The sequence below is a fragment of the Sitophilus oryzae genome, unplaced genomic scaffold (assembly GCF_002938485.1).
Source record: "Sitophilus oryzae breed Bouriz unplaced genomic scaffold, Soryzae_2.0 scaffold_682_pilon_pilon, whole genome shotgun sequence".
Lineage (NCBI taxonomy): Eukaryota > Metazoa > Arthropoda > Insecta > Coleoptera > Curculionidae > Sitophilus > Sitophilus oryzae.
This window is the reverse complement of record NW_022147287.1, coordinates 1,312,838-1,338,270: the sequence shown is the minus strand read 5'-3', so window position 1 is coordinate 1,338,270 and position 25,433 is coordinate 1,312,838. Positions and strand designations below refer to the sequence as shown.

The following is a 25,433-nucleotide window of genomic DNA, read 5'->3' as shown; positions in this document are numbered from 1 at the left end:
GAAACTAAGAACTTTAGAACATATATACGAACTTTTATACTTATTTTTATCTGCAGAATATGCTGCCGAAGTTTCCGGAATACACTTCGGACCACCCTGTATATTATTTTTATTTACCCTTTCGAGGGCTGTATCTTCCTCTGGAAGCATATCTTAGAGCATACGTTCATAGGAACTTTTTTCTTTTTATCTGTATAATCACCCACTGAAGTTTGGTACACTATTTTTTTGACACTCTGTACATATAATTAACTATATTTATAATGAGCAAAGAAATAAATAAAATTAATCACGTATCACATACCTGTGGTATAACTATATCAGCTAAATATTTGGCGTAAATGTACAGTTCTTCTGCCTGTTCGAACTGGAGGGTATGCTGATTGTGCTGCAGATCATACTTGATACAATCGTAAATATCCGGAATTTTACTTATGTCAAATGTCTTGTTTTTCGTGTAGAAATCCTTCTCGATTTTGCCCCAACGCCTGTACATTAGATCCCACGTCTCTCCATGATATAATATAGCTTCTACAAACAAAAGTATGAGTATAGGTTTATGTGCATCCGTCATACATCGTCTGTCCTTGGAATCACGTTTTATGTATATTACAGCACTTTTTAACGTATATGTGTTGATTTATGAAATATAACAACAATAGTATTCCCCTTTGAATAAAAAGATTAAGGAAAGAGTATAACGCTATCCATGTATAATATTCATGCACGATAGACGGACAGGAGTCCTAGGGTTGGGATCATTGACAGTTCTGTTTGACGACTCATTTGACACATTTAAAAATTTGTAGATTTGTCAGTCTTTACTGAGGCTTATTTTATGTTATTTATTATTTATTCTACAACTGGTGGTTGTTTAGAGGTAGTAAATTTAGAAGAAAATTGTGTGGCAGAACTTAAATCAGTAGTGACACTATTGCCACAAATTAACAACAGATGCGAAAGAACACCGAATTACGCGTTCAGGTTTCTGTGACCTTCAGAAAGAGTTCATAGACAATCCGCATCAATGTATAGTTTGGGTTATTATTTGTTTGGGTGAAAATAATCTGCACCAATATGTTATCGAGACATACAAAAGCAGATTAAAAAAATAATTTTTTATAGCTATAGCAACTGCAGCGACTATGAAAAAAGCTGTGTGATTTTCATAGAAAATAAGGGCACCTGTAATTCATTTGAGAATGTTATAAATCGCTAAAAGAGGTTTCAAATCTCTTGGATTTCTATTAATATTAAATAAATTTTATTAAAAATTGAACTAAAATTGTTAGTATCATTAAAAACAATTCAAATTCAAAAATTGTATCAGTCAAATTCCCTCATTTAAGGTGAATATAAAGTAAATATAAATACAGCTCATTCTAAGCTCTACTTATCTTTAAGAAAAATTTAAATCATTGTTGCAATTGGGCCTTAATGCCATTTCGAATGAACAATAGTATAATAATGTACATTATAATAATAATAAATTTTATATCATAGTGTGTATTAAAACTACTAAAACCCTTTTAAATTGATATTATATTAACAACTTTTGTTTTTTAATCCAAAAAAAAGTTACCAATTTTCTCAATCAGAATATTTGCGGTCCTGAAAAGGACCTCCGTTTTCCCATGTCCGTCAAGGTAGGTAATGGGTAAACGGTAAAAAAACAGGATAATGAAATTTAAAAAATTACAAAAATTGTTCAAAAGTGCCTCCCTCTTGCATTAAACAATAACCCAAATGATCATAAAATCCCCTCCACACATTGGATAACATATCAGGGGTGACAGTGTCAAAGGCATTAAATATTTTCTGTCTTAACTGCTCCAAGTTTTTAATTTCTTCATGGCCGTAAATTTTAGATTGTATGTACTCCCATAAAATCATTCACCGAGAAGTCAGGCGAAATTAAATGTCAGTCTAAACAAAACTGTAATTTTTGAAAACTTGTCAAAATTTGGACACACGCTAACTGGACTTGATTTTCCTATGTCTCGAAGTCTGTGGACTTTTCTGTATAATCTCACAGTAATTTAATAGATTGCTCGTCATATTATATCAGCTCGTAGGAGATTAGGAAAAAAAAAGATATTTATAGTTTAAAAAATAATTTATTTAACAAAATTTAATTAAAGACGTGACAAAATAGTTACATTTCTATTGGTTCTATCGGACTTTTTTCGACTGTATAAATCTTTATTTTTTGTACTAACTTTAATGCATAAAATATTTTCAATCTAATAAATAATTTAATGATGTAAATAAGAGGAAATTTCTCACATGGTTGGTCAAATCTATAGTTTTCATTATATCAAACAGCCTCTGAATGTTTTCTTCAGTGCAAAACTCATCAAAATTTAATATAAATAATTTTTCCAGCCTGTAAATAAAATGAACAAATTTTTCCACTTTCATGATCAAAGGCTTTTAAATGGGTAAATAATTTCGAGTTATCCAGAGATTCGGATTTTTTGCAAATTTTAGACAAATATCACATTGATATATTTGAAGACCCTTTTTAATGATGTAGTCAAACATAATTAAAGGCATTTTGAGTTGAAAACATTTCTCAGAGGCTGTTTGATATAATGAAAACTATAAAATTTGACCACCCATGTGAGAAATTTCCTGTTATTTACATCATTAAATGATTTATTATATTGAAAATATTTGATGTATTAAAGTTTACAAATAAAGATTTATACAGTCGAAAAAAGTCCGATAGAACCAATAGAAAGGTAACTATTTTGTCACATTTTTAATTAAATTTTGTTAAATAAATTAATTTTTTATACTATAAATATCTTTTTTTTTTCTTATAAATAAACACATTTGCATCCCATTTTAAATAAGATATACAAATTACCAAAACTTAGAAATAACAGTTCAAAAGTTCAACAAAAATCCTACACGCGTTTTTAAAAAGAAACATATAACCACGCACTATGTCATTCCAGCAAGCGAATACGACACAGCATAGGTTTCCGGACTAAACGACTGGTGTATTTACACCACTCAATAGGCGTGTCGGGTTTGCCGAGCGGTTTCCGATGCAGTCGCTTTCTTTCGCATCTGTTATAGGTAATTTGTGCTATTGCGATTTATCATATGTGCTATTTATCATATAATATTTTTTATTTTTACACGTTTTGGATAAAATTAGAACAGCACTGACAAGCCGGTATTTAAGTCGGCCATTTTAGGAACCCATTGAGTTCGATCTTGTTCGAGACTTTTGATATGCTACTTCCGTAATCTTTTTATTCAAAGGTATCCCCATATATAGTATTTAAGCGCCATGGGAGTAGTATTAAGAAACTAGTAGAACCCCAACAGAAGAAAAAAAAACACGGACGACGTATGACGCATGACGTACATATGATGTATTATATCCCCACGCTAATTCTAAAAGGCTGGTTAAACATTTGTGGTTCTAATCAGTTTCTCTTCTTAATGGGTGTTATCAGTGTAGTGCTATATTTATGGACGAATTTTGATTTTCAAGTTACAACTTATTCAATAGCAGCTTAGTTAAAATATCAAAGTCTGATATGGTTACTCGCTACAATGCTCCAGATACCATATGATTAAAAAGTTTTACAATCCCGACTTTCGTAGTTAAAGCAATTCTAGTTATATTTTCCACAATAACAGTATATTGCTCACTGTACACGATGAGTCTTAAATAAGTGCAAATATTTTTAGGGGTAGTATATTGAGTCTATAAGGGTTTTTTTTGCGAAAAAAACCCTTGAAAAATTGGAATTTTTTTTGGACATAATATCTTCATAATATGGCAATATAGGTAGTAAATTAAATTTACAAGAATGAAAATCCCAAAAATATCGAATGGTTCTAAAAATTTAAGCATAGAACCGTTAGCTTTACGTACACCCCAGCAATAGCGAACGGAAAGCTTTGCGCTTGCGTGCGAATGGCATTAGCCATAACTTTACTTTAATGCTTTTGCGAAGAAACTAAGTAATGCCTAGCTATAGTCTGGTTACAAAAGCAGCTGTGGCTCTGAGTGGTTCGAGTTCAACAAATATAGATTTCTTTTTAATTTTTACAGCTGTCGGTAATAGCAATCAAAACAAAAATCTTTGGTTAATCTCTGGGGTTATTTTTTTTTGTTTAGATTGCACGCGTAATACCCGACCCAAAACCAAGAACACGCCTGCGCAAAGCTTTCCGGCATGTATTGTTGGGGTGTACCTAGATCCCTGTCAAAAAGCTTGAAAATATATCAGTGAATTAAAATGACAGACAACTGTCACTGTCATGTTACCTGTCGCTGGACAGACTTTAGCTACTATTGAATAAGCTGTATAACAAAAAAAAACATCACAACAGGCGTAGAAATGGCATTCCAAGTGATGTATGTTTCATTGTAAATAACTAACCTTGACAAAAATAACATATCGTGATTTATCGAAGCCTTTCTAAAACAGTAGTATACAAAGTGAAAAATATAAGTGTTAAATAAAGTCTTAATGACAAACCGATCTCTTATGATTACGAAAAAGAGTTATATTCAATATTATCAAAAAATTTTGTACACGTAAATTCAAACCCAATTGTTAGATCTCTTGCTTATTGCAGAACTTTTGTTGACAGACAATTGTTTGTTATAATCTTTGAATATACCAGGCGCGTCTCAAAAATGGCTTACCCCCTATAACTTTTTTATTTTTTCAGATGTAAATCAAGATTTGGTATATTAATATATGACATAAATTAGGACTGATTGACGTATTCAATTGTTTTCTGTCACTTCCTGTTTCACCGGAAATGACTACAACTTTTGATTTTTAAATGGTACCCTCGGTGTTTTGTTGCTTTATTCGATAGAAAATGACACTCTGAATAGAATGGCATCATATGTCACCTTTTGACATTATCGAATATGGTTTATTTGAAATTGCAGCATGCGATTCATAACGACAATTTGACTCGAAACACCAAGTGTGTGGTACCAAATTATTCGTAAAAAATTATTTTTCGAAATATGCTAATGAGCCACCCTCGTTCCATTTGAAAAAAATTGAGATATGATTAAAATTGCGATTTGGGCATCTTGTAAACCGGTCAGGACAAGACACGAATAACATTAGACGATCAAATATATTTTCCAAGGCTCCTTGATTAAAAATTAGTGCTTTTAATACAGCCATGGCACTCTAGATCGAAATTTAAAATTCAATTTTGTTTTAAGCAAAAATGTCAAAAGTTGACATGTGATATGTCATTCTATTCAGAATGTCATTTTCTATCGGATAAAGTAAAAAAATTCCGAGGAAGCCATTTAAAAATCAAACGTTGTAGTCATTTCCGGTAAAACAGGAAGTGGCCGAAAAGAATTGAATACGTCAATCAATCCTGATTTATGTCATATACCAACAAACCAAATTTCGTTTTTTTATCTGATAAAATAAAAAAGTTATAGGGGTGAGCGGACTTTGTAAGCAACTTTAGACCATTGCCTGGAAACTTATATGGTGAAATTTTGATAAAAATAATTTAGTACACACTAAAAACACGGTATGTCGCTAGCGGCAGGAAAAATAATTTTTAGAGGTTACTAGTTTATTTGGTTGCCTGTGATATGCATATACAGGGTGTTTCCTAATTAATCTAAAAAATATAAAATCGTTAGAAAACGAATTAAGGCGGGCTCTTAATAAGTATATTTATTTTTTTCTCGACAACCGTTTGATGAACAAGAAAAACTCAAAAGATCAATTTTGTTGCGATTGTTGAAAAAGGATGGAGAGTCAAGAAAAAAATATTTTTTCTTTAAAAAAGCAGTGGTGTACCATTTATGTTAAGCAAAAAATCGATTTTTTTAAAATTTTAAAACCCTGTAGATCTGAAAGGAAGTACTTGAGACCTAATGGTTAGATAAAAATTGTTTTAAGGACACATGAGGAATCACACCATAATTTTTTTAGACTAATTCGAAAACACCCTGTATATTGTCAACTTGACAATGACTGCTGATAAATCAAAAAATACCTTTTCAGGGAAAAAAGCCTGATTTTCGCAGGAAAAATTTTGATTTTTATTGAATTTGGGCCTGCGTTTGCAAATACTGGTTTGTTTTTTAATTTTCTATCTATCTAAATTTTAAATATCATAGTCAGAAATAGTTTTATTATTTATTAACTGTAAAAATGGCGTTTTCTTGTTGTGTTGCATCTTGCAAAGAAACTAACAAAAGTGCAAAAATGTACGTGTTTCCAAAAGACGATAAGGTATCTTAGATAAAAGAAAAATATATGGTATGTATTCGTTGTTTGATTTTTTTTCGTTCGCTTTAAAATCTATAAATCTCGGTCTATTCATTAGACAGCCAGTCGACTTACGATCATTTACATGAAACTCTGTAAAATAAATAAACAAATAAATTGTAAAATATATATATATATATTCTTATGTTTTATTAAAGTTACTCTGATATACTAATATATCAGTGTAACTTTAAAAATAAATCCTTTGAATTCAAATATAAACATAAAAAACATTTACAGCAGAAAAGGCGAAGGCGCTGGGTTAAACGTAGTCTCCACTAAAAACACGGAGGGGCGCTTTGACCCAAAATTTTACTATTAAGTTTCATATCTATCTTAATAGTAGATTATTTTCTTTTATCTATGCTTTAGACGTCTGTCAAGTGCATGCGGTGCTGGCGATTATGTTTCCCATTTTTATCATGATGATGCAAACTAGTGTTTTGATATTCTACTAACATTCTCGCAAACAAACTAAATTTTATGCTTCTAACGTATGCCACTATATGAATAAAAAAAGTAATTAGGTCTAAAGGTCGCTTACTGCACGAACTCAAACCCCTGAACGAACCTTTGGTCTTACCATCTTCTTTTTTCACTTGCACGATTTCCATCAGCGATTTGATCAGTTCGTGCACGTGCTTACAGCACTTGTACGGATTTTTTACGAAATCTAACGCGTCGTTTATACTGACTGAATTGCACGGGTTGATCTTTTCTCGATCGGCCGGCGAAAAGTCCCGATCCACCTGCATCAGCTCGTGCAGTCTCGACTTGCACCTAAAAACAAATATATTATATGCCTTTCAAAACCACTCCCTCAAAAGCAATATCCTGACTAGTGATGGGATCACTCGAGTGAAAAATAGTCGGTCATCCGAGTATTCATATCGTCGGTATGTCTCGAGTATTTTTGTCGATCCTCGAGGATTTCTCGGCGCGCCGGGTGTCGCCGTCCTCGCTGCTTGCGAGGATACAGGCGATTTACGATTTATGCTGAAACCTTTTTTTATCGATCGTCGAGGATTAGTCAGCATGCAACTAAAATCGGGTATGGTGTACCGTCCTCGCTGCTCGCGAGGATACAGGCGATTTACGATTTTTTGCTGAAACCTTTTATACAGGGTTGTTCACCACATACGACACGGAGTATTGTAGCTAAACGATGAGATTTTTACAAATTGTAAGTTTGGGGTTCGTTGAAGGACTATTAGAGCTACAATTTAAAAATATTTTTACAAGATACAGAGTGTCCCAAATAAATAAAAAATATCAAAGTTGTATTTTTTAAAATCGAACACCCTGTATATTATTACATTTTTAGTTTCTACGATTAAAATAAAGGTAAATTTGATTAAGGTTTATTATACTTAAACTTTACCGTTTTTGAAATATTTTCAATTTTGTGAAATTGTAGTCAAAATTTTAAAGCTTCATTTCTCCAAGGGTATCAATGTTTTTAATACTAAATATTTAATGAAGTTTATTTATTGATCAGTTATTGTGTTGCAATAATAAAAATAATAGTACCTTATACACAGTGTCTAAAAATTTATTTTAAATAATTATTAGCTTCAAACGGCAATAACTTCTTTAATTTAAATGGAATGCCCTATATATTTTAGGAGAATCAGATGCACAATTAAATTGTCTATCAAATTGTATTATACCATTTTTTACCTATCCCTTCAAGTTTTCGTAGAAAATGCATTTTCTTCTAAATTAGACCTCATTTATCAATATATCTATGGAATATTGACATTTTAGATTGTTTTTAAAGCAACAAATGTACAAAATGTACAGACTAGTAATATTATCGTTTTTAGCAAAACGATAATATTACTAGCCCATTTGTATGCAAAAAGAAAACTATTTAAATCTTTATAAAAGGGTATACCATTAATTAAATATAACACCATTATTTCCGCCCATATACTAATTAATGACATACTTAATTGTGTTCGCTAATAAATTATTATAAATAAATGTGGATTTTTGAGTCAGAAATCAATATAATAATAAGTTATCAAATTAAAGCCTTTGTTGTTATAAATAAGCATTTATTAAAAAATGAAATATCATTTTTAAGATGTTACTTTTTATCACACTGTCTAATGCCCATGCAAAATTCAGTTTTTTAGTATTTGGAGCAATTATTATTAATCAACGCAAACAGTCAGTTAATGTAGTTTGAATACTGGAATCATATTAATTGGTCCTCTTTAACAAATATTTAAACAGTTTTTTTTTATTTTTTAATGAAATAAACGAATTATATCGACAATATTAGTATCTGTCTCTTTAAAAATTTGGTACATCTTTAGAAATAATCTAAAATGTCAATAGTCCATGGGTATATTGATAAATAAGTTCTAAATTACAAGAAAATGCATTTTTTCTGGAAACTTAAAGAGATAGGTAAAAAATGGTATATATAATTTGATAGACAAACAAATTGTGCATCCATTCTGGTAAATATACAGGGTGTTCCATTTAAATTAAACAAGTTATTGCCGTTTGAAGCAATAATTATTTAAAATAAGGCCACAGACACTCTGTATAAGGTAGTATTATTTTATTGCAACACAATAACTGATCAGTAAACTACAGTAAATATTTAGTATTAAAACTTTGATACCCTTTTGAGAATGAAAGCCTTAAAATTTTACTGCAATTTTCACAAAATTGAAAATATTCCAAAACGGTAAGGTTTAAGTATAATAAATCTTAATCAAATTTACCTTATTTTAATCGTAGAAAACAAAAATGTAATAACATACAGGGGTGTTCCATTTAAAAATACAACTTTGATATTTTTTACTCTATTTGGGACACTCTGTATCTTGTAAAATTATTTTTAAATTGTACCTCTAATAGTCCTTCATCGAACCCAAAACTTACAATTTGTAAAAATCTCATCGTTTAGCTACAAAACTCCGTGTCGTATGTGGTGAACAACCCTGTATAGAGGATAACCGTTTAATCACTTGCTCGCAATAATAATCGGTTTTCAGAATAGTAACATGCATTTTTGCACAGAAATACATTGCTTATTTTTGTTTTGTTTTGTTTAGATGTTTAGACGGGATATATTAATTATAATATTTAATATGTTGGGCAAACTAGAAGATCAATATTAACTAGATTTAAAGAACATTTAGCTCAGATAAGATATGGTAGACCGGATAAATCTTGCGTTGCCGAACATATTGTTGATAAAGAACATTGTATAGATCTTAATAATTTAAAATTAATTAAACAAGTCTCAAATTACAGGCAATTAGATGCATATGAAAGCATCAGAATTAATAAATGTAAAGATAGTATGAACAGAGTCAACGGTCCAATTCCTTCAAGTTCTTTGTTCCTACTACTCTAGTGGCGGAAATTTAACTGTTACGCTCAGTTGGCTCTGACTCGGTTTGGCTAGATTTTGCCACGCCCACTCGGTGCCCACTGAGCGAGTATATAAACGCTCAACTTGTAGATTGTACTTTAGTTTATAATCATCTGCTGATGATGCTAACATGGTTAGCGAAACGCGCGTCCAGTGTAAAAGTAAAAGTGTTTTGGTGTATTGTGGTGATTTAGTGTTTTTATTTTGCTATAATATTTATTTAAATTATAAAGATTTTTTCTCCATATACTGTGTTTTTTTTCTCAGGTAAGATTTCGACAGACGATGACAGAAGAAAAGCAGATGACGTCCCATACCAATCTATTTATTTTACTAAAAAAAGTTTCTAATAATTTTTAAGTTATCTATGGATGGGTTTAAATATAAATCCGTCATGCGTCGTGTCTTGTTGTTTTTAACCAGTTTTATTGGTTTATTTAAAAAATGACAGATCGTATTTCAATTTTATTGGTTTGACGGAACGATGAACCACAAACGGACGCCGATGCGTATGAACCCGCCTTTAGATTTTTGTCATTTTTGACGCTTGTCAAAGTCTTGCCAAACTATAGGTTATAATTTTGTGTCAACTTTTGTTAAATACCCTGCGTTTTGGAAGATTATGCATTTTGATTCGTATTATTACGTGTGTTTTGTGTCTTTTGAAGTCAAGTGGAGGAAAAATCGAGTGAAAATTAACTGTAGACCCATAGCACAGTTTGTGGTTAATACTCGCTGCCCAGGCAGAAAGTCTTATACACCAATGCAGTTGCCATCGATAAAGTTTGTATACTATTTCGTCGTAGATAAGTGCATCTCGTATATGGTAGAAGGATCAAACTAAACACATACTAAAAACTGGAGTAGCTGTAACATATCGACATCACACGATAGGTAAATAATGGATTTTAGTACTGCAGAAAAATAATGTCAAAAAGGTACTGGTTCAAAAATTAAGATTAAAAGTTAATTAATCAACCTTTAAAGGTATAAAATTTGGTAGATGTTATTATTAATAAAATAGTTTGTTTTATTTACCTATGTTGTTTTATTTATTCCTGTGGAATATTACTAATTTGTATTTGTACATAAGTTATATTGATAAATATAATCATAAATGCGGGTAGTTTCATAAAGCTTGAAAGTAAATAATAGTTCTTTTTATATTTTTGGTATGTAGTGTCTTGTTCTTGTTTGTTTTGTATTAACACATACCGTTTTTATTAAATAAAATAACCTCGATTACATTTTTCAGTTTTATACAGTTTTTTCACAATATTTTGAAGTAATCACTTGTCATCTTGTCAATCAAATTTTCAATATATCTATGCGTTCCAGTTGTACCAACTTATTTCTTTGTAAAATAAAATAAACTACTTTGAAATTAAAATGACAGACACATCTATCACTGTCAAGGATCTTCTCGTTGGACAGACTATACTTTTTATTTAAAGATCAGATTTTTTTCGAGGCGTTTTCGACTTTCCAGGCGTTTCGACTTTCAAAATTCCATTGGACAAAACTACAGTTGTTTATTTGGGTTAAGGCTTTGGAGATTTTGTTTTATTTGTTTTTTTAATTTTCATTTTACGTGTTTCCTTGTAAAAAAACCTTTGCTTGTTTGTACGTTGGGAGACTATATTCTGATGAAATTACGAAAGTATAATCGAAATTTGGTGTAATGGAACGTAGATATAAAGTGAACGATTTGCGGAATTTGCCAACAAGAATAATAACAATATTGTTGAATATTTTATTTCATTTTTTTTCAAACAGTTTTTAAAGCGACAGTTGACTCGTAAGCCTTATGTAAAATTTCATTAGTTAATATTTTTCTTTTCTGAGGGTTACAAGAGAAAGAGGTTGAAAATCCGAAACAATTATCATTAACAATTTTTTTTCGATTATTACTTACGCTGTGCCTTAAGCGATTATTACTTAAGTATGCAGAATAACACAAAGTAAAAGTAAAGATTTCAGTTGTCTCCTTTTTGCTGCCAGGGCTAATCTGGACGGGGCCTACTTTGTTTGCGCGGAATCCGAACCGTGGTCCTCAGCCATATCATTGTCAATGGCCTACGGACTTGGCAAGTGTCTAAATCGACTCTTACTCACGAGATATAGGCGGTGATATAGGTATAGAGTCAGGCACCAATATTTAGACTTGAATACGAGGCATGTTTTTTAAGTAAGTATCGTTTTGGAATTAAAAAAAAACGTGCAAAGATATCGCAATAATTTTATTTTTACATGAAAGCCTGTACCTTAATCTACTTTTCTACATAATTTCCGTGAATATTGAGGCACTTGTCATAACGTGGCACCAGTTTTTCAATACCCTCCTCATAAAATTCTGCCGCCTGACTGGTTAACCACTGTATCACAACTCTTTTGACTTCGTTATCGTCTTGAAGACGCTGACCGCCAAGGTGTTATTTCAAGTGCAGGAATAAATGGTAGTCACTGGGCGCCAGATCAGGGCTGTATGGAGGATGATCTAGAGTTTCCCAATTAAAAGATTTGATGAGATCTTTGGTCCGATTAGCCACATGTGGACGGGCATTGTCATGCAGCAAAACAATACCCTTACTCAACTTGCCACATCTTTTGTTTTGGATTGCACGGCGCAGATTGTTCAATGTCTCACAATAAGATGCTGCATTGATTGTCTCATTGCGAGGCAAAAACTCCACTAGCAATACTCCTTTTCTGTCCCAAAAAACTGTGCACATGATTTTCCGGGCAGAAATTGTTTGCTTAAACTTCACTCTTTTGGGTGATGATGAATGTCGCCATTCCATGGACTGTTGTTTCGATTCTGGTGTGACGTAGGCCACCCATGTTTCGTCACCAGTAACAATTTTGCCTAAAAAATCTTCACCTTCATTGTAGTACTGCTCAAGGAAAGTCAATGCACTGCCTAAACGTTGGGTTTTGTGCAAATCCGTCAACATTTTCGGAACCCAACGTGAACACAATTTCCGGTAATTCAAGTTCTCGGTCACAATGCGATACAAAACACTACGAGACATTGAGGAAAGTAGTCGCACAATGATGAAATTGTAAAGCGTCTGTTTTCTTTCACCTCTTTGTCCACTTTCTGCACCGAATCTTCATTAACGACCGAAGGACGCCCACTCCGTTCTTCATCATGCACATTTGTGCGGCCATCTTTAAATGCTCTCACCCTTTTCCTTACCATTCCATCACTCATAATGTTTTGTCCGTAAACTTCACAGATCTCACGATGAATATCGATCGGTTTTACGCCTTTAGCACTAAGAAATCGTATGACAGCCCGTACTTCACAATCGGCGGGGCTCACGATTGTCGGAGGCATCTTAAACACTCAATAAACAACGTATACAATGAATAATCAGACTGTACTGGCGTCTGTGCATAGACAAGAGATGTAGGTAACCAGCGCGCATGCGCGGAACGCCGACCGTAGCGCTGCGGCGGCGGAATCGCAAAACGGTACTTACTTAAAAAACATGCCTCGTAAAACCCCTAAACAAACATCATGGGCATAAAATGCAAACGATAAGAAAGTTATTTACAAGAAAAAACTTATTTATACTGTGCTTAGTACGGATGTATCTGTAAGTTATTTAATTTTCACGTTAATATTTTGTTAAATAATATTATACCGTCTATAAACCATTAAATGTCGGACTAAAAGACGAAATAATGTTTTTATGCAACTCCAAATAAATATTGTTGGCCTCTCTTCAATATGACAAAAAAACGGCGTCAGCGATGGTTATAAAATAAAGATCGCTGTCATTTTACATGTAAAATTATATGGGAAATGTCATCGATTTCATTTCCAGGCCAACTGGACGCCATTTTTTTTTCGATCATGCGGTATTGTATACTATTTATTATGATTATTAAATCGGAATTAAAATATGACTTTAAAAATATTAAATTGGTATTAAGAAGTCTTTAATAAATAGTATAATATATGAATTGGATTAATAATTTAATATTATTGATAAAATAATCAATCCAATTACTCCAGTGTCAGAAAGTGTTTAAAAACAAATGAAAGAACTGTATATTTCTTTTTCTGGTCCCTTAAGTAGTTGTCCGGCCAAATTATCGCCGGTAGTGCCAGCTCCGATCTTGTTTTTATGAAACGTAAATTGTGCATGTGGTTCGTTCAAATGAACGAATCGTAGAAGTCGATTCAATATGAGAAATTAAATCGTGTGATTCGATTCACTAAAAAGAATCGTAATGCCCATCACTAGTCTGTACTCTATCTCCAGAAAACAACTTACATATTTTGATATTTGCTACTATCACAGTCATTGTCCAGCAACCCGTTCGTGTTGGCGCTCTTCACCATCTGGACCAAGATGGGCGTGAGCTCGCCTTCAAGGGCCAGCAACCCTTTGGCGAAGGCGGCGGCTGTCATCTGGACACGCCCTTCGTCGGAAGCGTAGATTTTTAGGTCGTGACGGAAGGTGGAATGCAGACGGAGGAGCCCTAGTCCTTGTGCACCTGCGTATTCGCCTACAGCACATACATTTGTAGTAGAAAAAGTCTAGTAAATAAGGTAGATCCTATTAAGTCTTAGAATAGTACTGATAGAATAAAAATATATGCAATTAAATGCTTTCAAAATTATTGTTATTGTTGTACTACTACCAATCATCAAATTTGTTATATTTCTGAGGATAAAAAATGAAAGTACAGTACTTAGATGTTCTGGGTCGCTCCCAGAGATCGGGTAAAGCGAGTTAGTGGCCGAAGGAAAGATATATTATATTTCAGAAATCTGCCTAAGGCTTAGCCTGATCCTGTCGTGTTAAGCCACGTCCAAAATTCCAAACACACGTGCTTTGATTGAGGCTTGATTACGGTTTGCAGAGTTTCAACATTTGCCATAAAATAGCCAGTCATTTGTTATAAAACCATATAAATTATATATCACTGTAATCAGAAAACTTCAATCTATTTCCGTATTGTAACGGAATTTTAAATTATATACAAACATAAGGAATATTTTGTTGATGTTTGACCATCAAAATCTTAAAAATAAATAAATTGTCTAAAAATGTGCTACAATACGGATATAGTATAATCCTTTATCTTTAATTTCCTTCTTCATTTGTGTAAAAATACCTAGCCAGTTTTACACAAAACGTTAAATGCCGAACCCTCGTTTTGCTACTTTTTCAAAATAATGAAAAGGACTTAAGAGAAATATATTTTTGATATACACAGTACAATTCTAAAACTTCAGGAACACAATTTAATCACACTGGCTAAAATTATTGATATAATTACAAGTAATATATCCTTTATATTACTACATTTTTCATGCTAGAAGTAACCATCACAGCTACTTCTAGCATTGTAATCTTCACACGTTAAATTTAGCGAGTATGATTTTAACAAGTTATATACACGTCTAACTACAATATCAAATGGTTTTCTCGACATAACAAAAGCTGACTAGGCTTTTTCGATCGATTTTAGATACACAAACGTAGCCTAAATGATCCTTATACAAATAGATGAGTGCTTGATAGAAAGTTCGTTTTGATTTGAAGGATGGAAGCGATATGAAGCCATATTGACACTGTGCTGTCGGTGCTTGGTGCAATACGACAAAAGCTATAGTCTATAAAATGAATAACTTTGAATTTTGACCGTTATTTTTTACCAACATGGCAAATATAAAAGCCCTCTATCCAAAAGGTTACTGATATTCTTTAAAATGAGTGCCTGATCGAATCAGATAGGTAACTCATTTTACTTTCGTAAAATAGAAAAGGAAAATAATAAAACAGGTGACAGTTCTTCCTCTTCTTGCAAAAATCAACGCAAAATGTCATAATTGACAAAAGTAAAATGTCATCAGCCTTTGACATTTCTAAATATCAGACCAATGCCGTCTTTAATAGAACAGCCTCGGAGCGAGATTTATGACGTCACGCTAGTTAGATACCACGGATTAATAAATATGTTGTAGAATACACGGAAAACATAATTATTCCTCGTACTTTTGGTTTGTATTTTAAAAATGATATAGTTTACATGAAATATACATAATATACAGTTAATAAATACAATATATATATACCTATTTATAGTAATAAATACTTTGACAAATAAACTATGAACCATACAAATGCATCAAATGTTTTACAATATACAAATAATGAATAGGTACATAAGATAATGGGTAATATGTAAAATATATTTTAAATTTTGGTTTTTGAAAATCGATCTAATTTAACAAAAAATATTCAATATCTACTAATAGTGATGTATTATTATTTGCATTCACAAAATTTATATGTATATTTTGCAAGCATCAATGTTCGAAAAATTATATTTGCAAATAATACAATATCATAGAAAAAAAGGCGTCAGCGAAGGCTATGAAATAAAGATCGCTGTCATTTTATATGTAAAATTATTCTAAAATTTTTTATAGCTAACGTTTATAGCCTTCATCAGTGTTATGTCATATGAAAAAAATAGTGTCGAATATAATCCTAAAAATTAGATATACGAGGAATAATTATGTTTTCCATCATTCTACAACATAATTAATCCGTAGTATCTAACTAGCGTGACGTCATAAATTTCGCTCCGGGGCTGTTCTATTAGAGACGGCATCAGCATGGCCGCAAGTTGCTAACCTAATAAAACTAACACTAGAAAAGCCCGCGGGAACTGTCAAATTCAAAGTTATTCGTTTCACAGACTATAGTTTACTTACTTTACTTACCGCGCCCTGTCACCAGTTATTTCATTTTATTTCTGTATAAATTAATAATATATTCGTTTCCATAAATAAAAACTAGAAAACTGCATTCAAAATTAAGAGAAAACTTCTCAAAAAAAATATAAAAAATATAATTATTAACGAAAAAATCGCAACTTAAATTAATTCGATTGGTCAAACTGAAAATGCTCTAATATTATGAAAGACAGTTTGCAAATAGTGTCAAAAAAAACTCTAAATTATTGCCCTAATTTTGACGTTCTAAATGCTTACATTAAAATTAGAGGGACACACTTCTACGCTAATTGAAACCACTAATTTATTTCACTAATTTCGAGGTTCTGAATAAAGCTTTAGAGACGTACAATTATTGAGTAAAATTCATACAAACTTGAATATAGTAAATTCATACAAACTTGTGTATAAGAAAACACCAATCAGAATAGAATATTTGTTCCTATAAAAGAGTTAAATTCACTTTCTACCTATACAGGGTTAATATTATGTATACTTAAGTGGGTATTTATGACATTTTGTTTGACAGAAGATATTTTGACAATGATTAAATTTTATAGCATTTCTTACCGAATTTTACAACTTTATAGTAAACATAGGACAATATAATTCAGATGGTTATTAATTTTGAGGATAATACAGTATAGAAAAATCAATAAAGGTTGGTGTGTACACCATCAAAATATTTTACGAATGCACGCCGCAATGTTGCCACGGGTACTTTTCTTACTTTGACTTTTGACAAGTGTCAAAAAATATAATTCGTAATTTTGTAAGCGATTTGTATAAAAATATTTTTTTTAAATCTGCATTATTATTTAGTCTACGATTATTACACAATCTAATTCTAATTAAATGAAGTTATTAGGCAGATGTGTGAGTGGAAGTGGAAGATGAAAAACAAATAAGTACCAAAATATTTGGAGAAATAGTAAAAAAATATCGGCAATGTTTGAAGAAGCTTAATTTTAAGTCATTTAAATATTCCCTTTGAATAAGAAGACTAAGAAAGGAGCATAATGCTATCCATGTATTCATGCATGGTGGGCGGAAAAAGCACTCTAGGGTGGGGATCCTTGACAGTTCTGTTTGACGATTCATTTGACACATTTGAATTTGATTTGAAATTTTATGGATTTGTCAGTCTTTACGGAGCTTATTTTATGTTATTTATTATTTATTCTACTACTGATAGTTGTATAAAGGTAGTAAATCTAGATGGAAATTCATAATATTCATAACATAAAGTCTTTTTCACCTGCCAATTCGTTTACTTGATGCGACAGCGTGCCGTCTTTTATAACCACAACATAAGATCACAAGAAAAAGGAAAAAGGGCGCTCTAAGTTTCAAAGGAATTATTATTTATTAGAAATCGACGTCTTTGATGACGTGTACGCCAACTTTCATTGATTTCTCTATACTATTTCTTATAGTGTAACGTTATGTTTGTCGTCCAGTACACAACAATCATCTCTACAAAGCCTTAACAGATGACACTAAAATATTTGATACTATTATAATTCAGAGTAAGTCACTATTTGCAGACTGTCGATTGCGCTAAACAATTAATAAAACGGGGAGAAAGAAGCGTAATACCAACCGGCAAAATGTCTACCTTGTCCTCCGGGATACATGCATCTGAATATCCTGCCCAGTTCTTCGGCCTGTATCCTGCCCGCGGGAGTCAATTCGCCACCCCACTTCAAAATCAGGACCAAGGAAGGTTCGGCAGGTTTATCTACTAAAACACATGGTGGAAATTAAGTTCGATCCCATATACCGATCTGGTCATCGAAACTGCGTGATCTGGATTTCTCGTGTAAAGCTTGATTTTCATGCATCAGTTATACGACGATATGATGATACGATATTAATTTTATTGGTTGAATTTAAACACTTTGATTGGTTAGAAAATTACGCAGTTATTAAACTTATTGCATTTTCATGCCTCCGTTCATCGGCTTTTCGATTTGCTTGTAATTGGTGTCATTTTATATGTTCATTTCTATAACGATTTCGCTGTTTTACTTATAGTCGAAGAGCTAGCACCGTTTTCGAGAAAGAATTTTAAGTAAGCTGGATCTTTAAAATATCTTTTGTTAAGCCCTCCCTAACAGAGTGCGGACCGTCTCGCTGCCGGTAGACGTTGCGTTCACTACTGCGCATCCATATCTGTATTCAACATCTGTTCACTACTGCGCATCACAAATTCGAACTGTATTTCAGGAACTAAGGAGGCTAGGACAAATATATGTGTAGCATATTTACTTTCATGAGAAAGTAGCAAAGTAATGTGAAAATCGCATCACTGTATCTCTACTCATAAACGAGAAATCCCATAAAACACACGAAAATGGTGTATCTACCCTGTACAGATGTGATGCGCAGTAATGAACCGCAGTAGTCAACCGGCAGCCAGACGGCCCGCACTATGGACAGGAGAGCGTAGCAGAAGATATATTAAAGAACCAGCTTTCTTAAAATTCTCGTTTTTCGACGTTGCTAGCTCTTGTACTATTATATTTTTATTAAGGTTATATTAAACTTGTCAAAAAAGTGCAAAACGTCTGTTATCGTACGACCTTCCTATGTTGACGGGCTGGAGTAAAAAAATTACGGATAAAAAGTTGCGCGAAAACGCTATGACTAATCAGAAAACCGGCAACATTGTTTGCCGCTTTTTATTTTGTCTCTCTGTCTGTGAAGTGGTTATTTATATTTCTCTCTGTTGCATGCATTAAAATACAGACCACGCAGATGAAGTGACCAGGATGGTATGTTCGATCCGTATGTTAAATTGTGACAAGACATTATTCAAATTCACAAAAACTACCTACCATCATCGGAACTAGAACCTCTAGGCCTGCCTTTCGGTTGGTACTTCATTTGAACCTTTCTATTGATGCCCGAAAAATGCCCGTACCTAAATAAGCCGCATAACGTTCTAGATAAAGATAGTAGTTCAAATGTCCCATTGAATAAGTTGCTGCATCTATAGCCTATCTGGCGAGAGAATATATGATTTGGAAAGAAAACACAAGAAATTACAGGAAAAAATCAATCTACTTTAGAATTTACAAATGACAGAAAATTGTCACAGTGGTCATAATATGTTCTTTCGCCGAACAGACTATAGCTGATGTATGTCATGACAGAATTAGTTGAATATATGCAAAAAATAGAAATATAAAAGACTTTTAGAGGTTAAAAAAATAAAGTAATTGGACTAAATCAGTGCAGAATAAAATAAGTAGAAAAAGTAATTTTTATTGGCCAAAAATAGTTAAGAGGGAGTTGCAATATCATTCCCTACGTGTTTACATTTATACTTACATTTCCAAAACGGCCTTAAGCTGTTCTAATTTACCCTGTTTCTCCTCGATTTCTGGATCGGCTTCGTGCTGCTGTATTTCGGCAAGGAGAGATCTGGCAATATCCAGGATTTCTTGTAGTTGTTTAGGTCTCTTAAGTTTTACGTGGCCATGTTTGTAACCGTCATATTTATCGAATATTTCGAAAAATCTGTCAAATAAAGTATAACTTAACTAAAGTACCATATGAAAAAAAAGTTGTTAAGTTGGCTTGGAAATGGCCATCATTAATATTCACTACACTTAACAGAGATATTTTACTTTGAAAACTAAAAAAAAACCTGATTTTTCGCTTAAATTTTGAGAACCACTGGATCTTTTCTGGATTCTATTTATTGTAAATTTAATATACTATCTATGTTGCCATATTATCACGAAATTACGTTTTTAACTAAAAAAAATTAAAACATTTTCAAAAAATTCCAAATTTTCAAAAAACATTTTTCGCGTAATAAAAAAATCACAAACTACTTACTTGGGATGGCGAACTTCGACCTTCATTTTTTGTTTAGGCGTTCGGTCGCCATGTCTTATCACAGCCGTCACGCATCTCAGTTCCATCATTTTACCAAACGTGGTGGGTACTATGGGCGGATCGTCAAGTTGGAACGGTACTGACCACGGTATATGTAAGGTGGGAGCCAGCTCCCTTAATATCATGTTTCCCAGTATTTTTGCCGAGTCGTCATAGTACTTATTCGAATTCTTAACAAAACTAAAGCCGTTCACATCACAAACAAACGACTTGCCTATAAAATGTATTGTATTATTAAAGAAGCACGCTATCAATCATTACATATCTAAATTACGGAATATATGCATCAAAATATATTGGAATATGCAGATACTAAAGCCCCGTCTACACCTAACGTTTTACCTCTGACAGTCTTACCGGTTCAGACAAAACGTATCAAGTAAAACCTTGGGTGCAGACGAAAAAACGGTCTGTTTTACGTAAACTCAGTTAAAACGCAAGTTTACTGAGTTTTTTTACCTACAATGTTAAATTTGTATGTAAATTTACAAAAAATAATATACAGGGTTGTTCACCACATAGGACACGGAGTATTGTAGCTAAATGATTATATTTTTACAAACTTAAGTTTTGGGTTCGTTGAAGGATTATTAGAGCTACAATTTAAAAATATTTTTACAAGATACAGAGTATCCCAAATAAATCAAAAATATCAAAGTTTTATTTTTTTAAATGAACACCCTGTATATTATTACATTTTTAGTTTCTCCGATTAAAATAAAAGTAAATTTTATCAAGGTTTATCACACTTAAATCTTACCGTTTTTGAAATATTTTCAATTTTGTAAAATTGCAGTAAAAATTTTAAGGCTTCATTTCTCCAAGGGTATCAAAGTTTTTAATATTAAATATTTACTGAAGTTTATTTATTGATCAGTTATTGTGTTGCCATAATACAAATAATAGTACCTCATACAGAGTGTCTAAAAATTTATTTTAAATAATTTGTAGCTTTAAACGACTCGTAATTATTGTTGTCGAATAACTTGTTTAATTTAAATGGAACGCCCTGTATATTTTAGGATAATCAGATGAACAATTTAATTGTCTATCAAATTGTATTATGCCATTTTTTACCTATCCCTTCAAGTATTCGTAGAAAATGCATTGCCCTATAGTTTGGTGCTCATTTATCAATATACCCATGGAATATTGACATTTTAAATTGTTTTTAAAGCAACAAATAAATGTACAAAATGTACCAAGTGTACAGGTGCTAAAGACGATAATATTACTAGCCCATTTGTATATAAAAAGAAAACTATTTAAATCTTTATAAAAGGGTATACCATTAATTAAATGCACCACTATTATTTCCGCCCAAATATTAATTATTTACATACTTAATTGTGTCCATTTAAATTAAACATGTTATTGCCGTTTAAAGCTAGTAATTATTTAAAATCAATTTTTAGACACTCTGTATAAGGTAGTATAACTTTTATTATTGCAACACAAAATTTAGTAAATAGAAATACTTCAGTACAATACTTGGTTTTAAAAACTTAAATACGCCTAGAGAAATAATACATTAAAGTTTATTACTGTATTTTAACAAAAACCTAAATATTTCAAAAACCGTAAGATTAAAATACGGTAAACCTTAATCAAATTTACCTTTATTTTAATCGTAGAAACTAAAAATGTAATAATATACAGGGTGTTCCATTTAAAAAAATACATCTTTGATATTTTTATGTATTTGGGACACTCTGTATCTTGCAAAATATTTTTAAATTATTGTAGCTCTAATAGTCCTTCAACGAACCCAAAACTTACAATATGTAAAAATCTAATCATTTAGCTACAATACTCCGTGTCGTATGTGGTGAACAACCCTGTAGATATACAGGGTGGTCCGAACTGTATTCCGGACACTTGGGCATCATATTCTGCAGATAAAATTAAGTAAAAAAGTTCGTATAAATGTATGTCCTAAAATGCTTAGTTTGGAAGATACAGGGTGTAGAAGTTTCATTTTTATTTCGATCTTTTCCAAATAATATTTAGATGAAAATAATATTTAGATATTTAGATGAAAATTGGTGACTGGGAGTTTCTTGACATGAGAAATCTGAATGACGCTTAACCCTTGATATATTATAATTTTTTAAATTACAACATTTACATTAAATAAATTCACAACATTCGACTTTTGAGATTTTAATGCATATGTTCCGCTCTATAACGTTTGGATCTTACCATTAGCTCTAAGTAAATCAAATCCGCACACCGCCTGTTTGAAAGCCAGGCAAACTTTCCTGGATATCAATTTTTCGGCGTTGCTCAAAATTACAGGATATCGAATTTCCTTTCCTTCTCTATCCCTTTCCACTTTTCCATCCAAAGCTGGCGATTTTCTGGCTTCGGCGTGGGCATAGTCTGGACCGACGGTGTACACCTTCACAGAAAGTGTTTATTTAGTAGTGCGTCAAAGAAAATTAATCACATGACAGACATATTTTAAGTTTCTCAGATATGATATTCTTTAAAAGGTCTGTAACATTCTAAAGGCTATAGTGACCCCCCACCCAAAAAAAAACTCTAGTCCATCTAAAAGTGTGTGTCTAGTTGCGCCACTGCTAAAGGCCACCATATACTTCAGTTATTTTGCACTGGAATAATTAATGGAAGGGGGGCAATCCCAAAAAGTGCCATTTGGCCATTCTTTGACCAAACACCCTATAATTTGAATTTTTAATAAAGTTTCTAGCTCAGATAATAACTGGGGGATAAAATTAAAGAGATGATTAAAATATTTTTTTAAGTATGTGACCAATTTTCTTTCATACACTTCCATAATTTGCCACTGATTTTGAAAAAGTCTTTAAATAAAAAGATTAAGACTGACAAATCCATCAAATTCAAATGTGGTCAAATGAATCGTCAAACAGAACTGTTATGGATCACCACCCGAGGGCCCTTTATCCATCTACCTTTCATGAATACATGATAGCATTATACTCCTTCCTTAATCTGTTTATTCAAAGGGCAAAGTAAATACATAAAAGTATACCTTCACATCCGTTCCGTCTGTGGGCATGAAATCCTCATAAATAAAACTGCCAGTTTTCCTCACCCTGGATTCCGGTGAATACACGCTGCTTCGACTGCCAATCTGCAAAAGCATACCGCTCAAATGAACTACCTGCTAAATTATATAGTGTCTTAGGTATAGAATACTCAGGAACGTAGTGTTAGTACGCCTGACAAACCACACGAAAAAACACAACAGATGAAAATGTATTTTTAGCTTTATTTTTCGAACAAAATGTTTTGCTCAAGTGTCATTAAACTGAAAAGATTGCCTGAATAATTACTGGACTAACAATGCATCACATAACTACCCTACTGATATCGATCCTACGAATAACAAATAAACGTTTACTGACGGACGATACTTAAAATACAATTTTATGTAAACAAAGCTGTTTTTGTCAGCAAAAGCCATGTTTATTAAACAGGCAAAACTTCCAATGCTATTGTGATAGTATCTTCTAGTTTAATATATTTACTCTAAAAGATACCTTTCGGCAACGTTGAGGTGTCTAGTTAGTGAACGAACTCGTTCCAATGAACTATTCCGACCTCGGAACGAAAGGAACTAGTTCCCGGTTTCTCAAAGGACTAGTTCCTCAGGACCTATTCTGGGGACCAATATATAATAATATACGACGGCGACGGATCGGCCAACGCGATCGTAGCTCGATGCTAGGCGGGAGTGGGGAGTACCAGCCGTATGTTATCGGTTCCGGACCAAGAGGAACTAGAGAAACTAAATAAAAGTCTAGTTCACGTACGGACCGACCAGCCCGATGCTAGGCGGGAATGAAAGTGCCAGCCGTATGTTACCGCCGGAAGAACTGAGAGGAACTAGTTAAAAGACTAGTTCACGGGAATCTATTCAGTTCGCAGATCCGAGATATAATACAAGGCGACGACGACGGATCCGGTCTTGTCTACTGCCGCGGCTGGCGTAATTACCACAGAAAATTGTCGTGAATACTATTTTTAATTCTTAGTTGATCCTTTAAATATTTTATAGGAATGTTTCACTTTAGGTGCCTAAAATTATTAAGAAATATCTTATAGAACAAGTTGATATTCTGACTTTTTACACAAAAACATGCAAAATAAATTATTTCGTAAAATAAGTGAGAAAACTTTACCTTCATATTTATCATTTAGCTTCACCTACACATGTGCCAATATTATATACCGTATGATCGAATAAAAACGGCGTCAGAGATGGCTATGAAATGAAGATCGCTGTCATTTTATATGTAAAATTATATAGAAAATGTCATCGATCGTCATTTCCAAGCCAACTGGACGCCGTTTTTTTTTCGATCATACGGTATTTTATTATTTGCCTCAATTGATTTGAGTTTCTTTTATAATTCTTTGTTTTTATTCGCAATAAAACTTACCTATATTTAGTTTTAAACATATGCAATTAGACGTCTCGTTATATTTCGTACATTATAAAAATTATGCAGATTATACTGTAAATAGTTCTGACTATGGAGTGTAGAGAAATATCTCTTACAGGACTTTATTTGAAAAAGTGGTCACAAAAATGGGAATAATAAGGGTTCACAAAATCACCACAGTGGCGGTAATGACGCATAAATCTAAAAAATTAAAAGTAACCATAGATAACAGAATAAAAGTAACATTACCAAACATTACCCAAAAAAGCTTTGTTTTTTTATTTTTTAGAATATAAAACAATGATTTTTATATATTAAAGGTCCAATCTATTGCTGCTGAATAAAAATCGATAATTTATTTCATGTGATATAAAAATAAAATTTGTATTTTTTTGAAACCCGCGCCTTCACGTCAAATATTTGTCTTTTATAATCATTCCCTGTTCTAAAAATTTTCAGCGCATATTTTAAATTTTAGGTTTTTGCTACAGCAGTGCCATCTTAAGTCTTTCCTTTTTTTTTGACCATTTTTTAATGCACGACGATATTTCTCCCCACCTCTATACTCAATAGTTTTGACTTATAACGAAACCCATGAGCAAGCAACGGAGATGTCAATGTTAGACGGGAACTAA

The 25,433-nt window shown here is 32.4% G+C and overlaps 1 protein-coding gene across 1 annotated transcript in view; it reads right to left on the bottom strand.

Moving 5' to 3' along the window:
- Window positions 1-25,433, bottom strand: part of LOC115888021 (inositol hexakisphosphate and diphosphoinositol-pentakisphosphate kinase) — an 80,373-nt gene that overhangs the window by 40,168 nt on the left and 14,772 nt on the right. Inside the window, 9 exon segments of the mRNA XM_030907587.1 lie at window positions 305-531; window positions 6,868-7,076; window positions 13,980-14,214; window positions 18,060-18,200; window positions 19,297-19,382; window positions 19,793-19,981; window positions 20,306-20,579; window positions 22,568-22,766; window positions 23,382-23,483. Of these exon segments, the coding sequence (XP_030763447.1) occupies window positions 305-531; window positions 6,868-7,076; window positions 13,980-14,214; window positions 18,060-18,200; window positions 19,297-19,382; window positions 19,793-19,981; window positions 20,306-20,579; window positions 22,568-22,766; window positions 23,382-23,483 (1,662 nt within the window).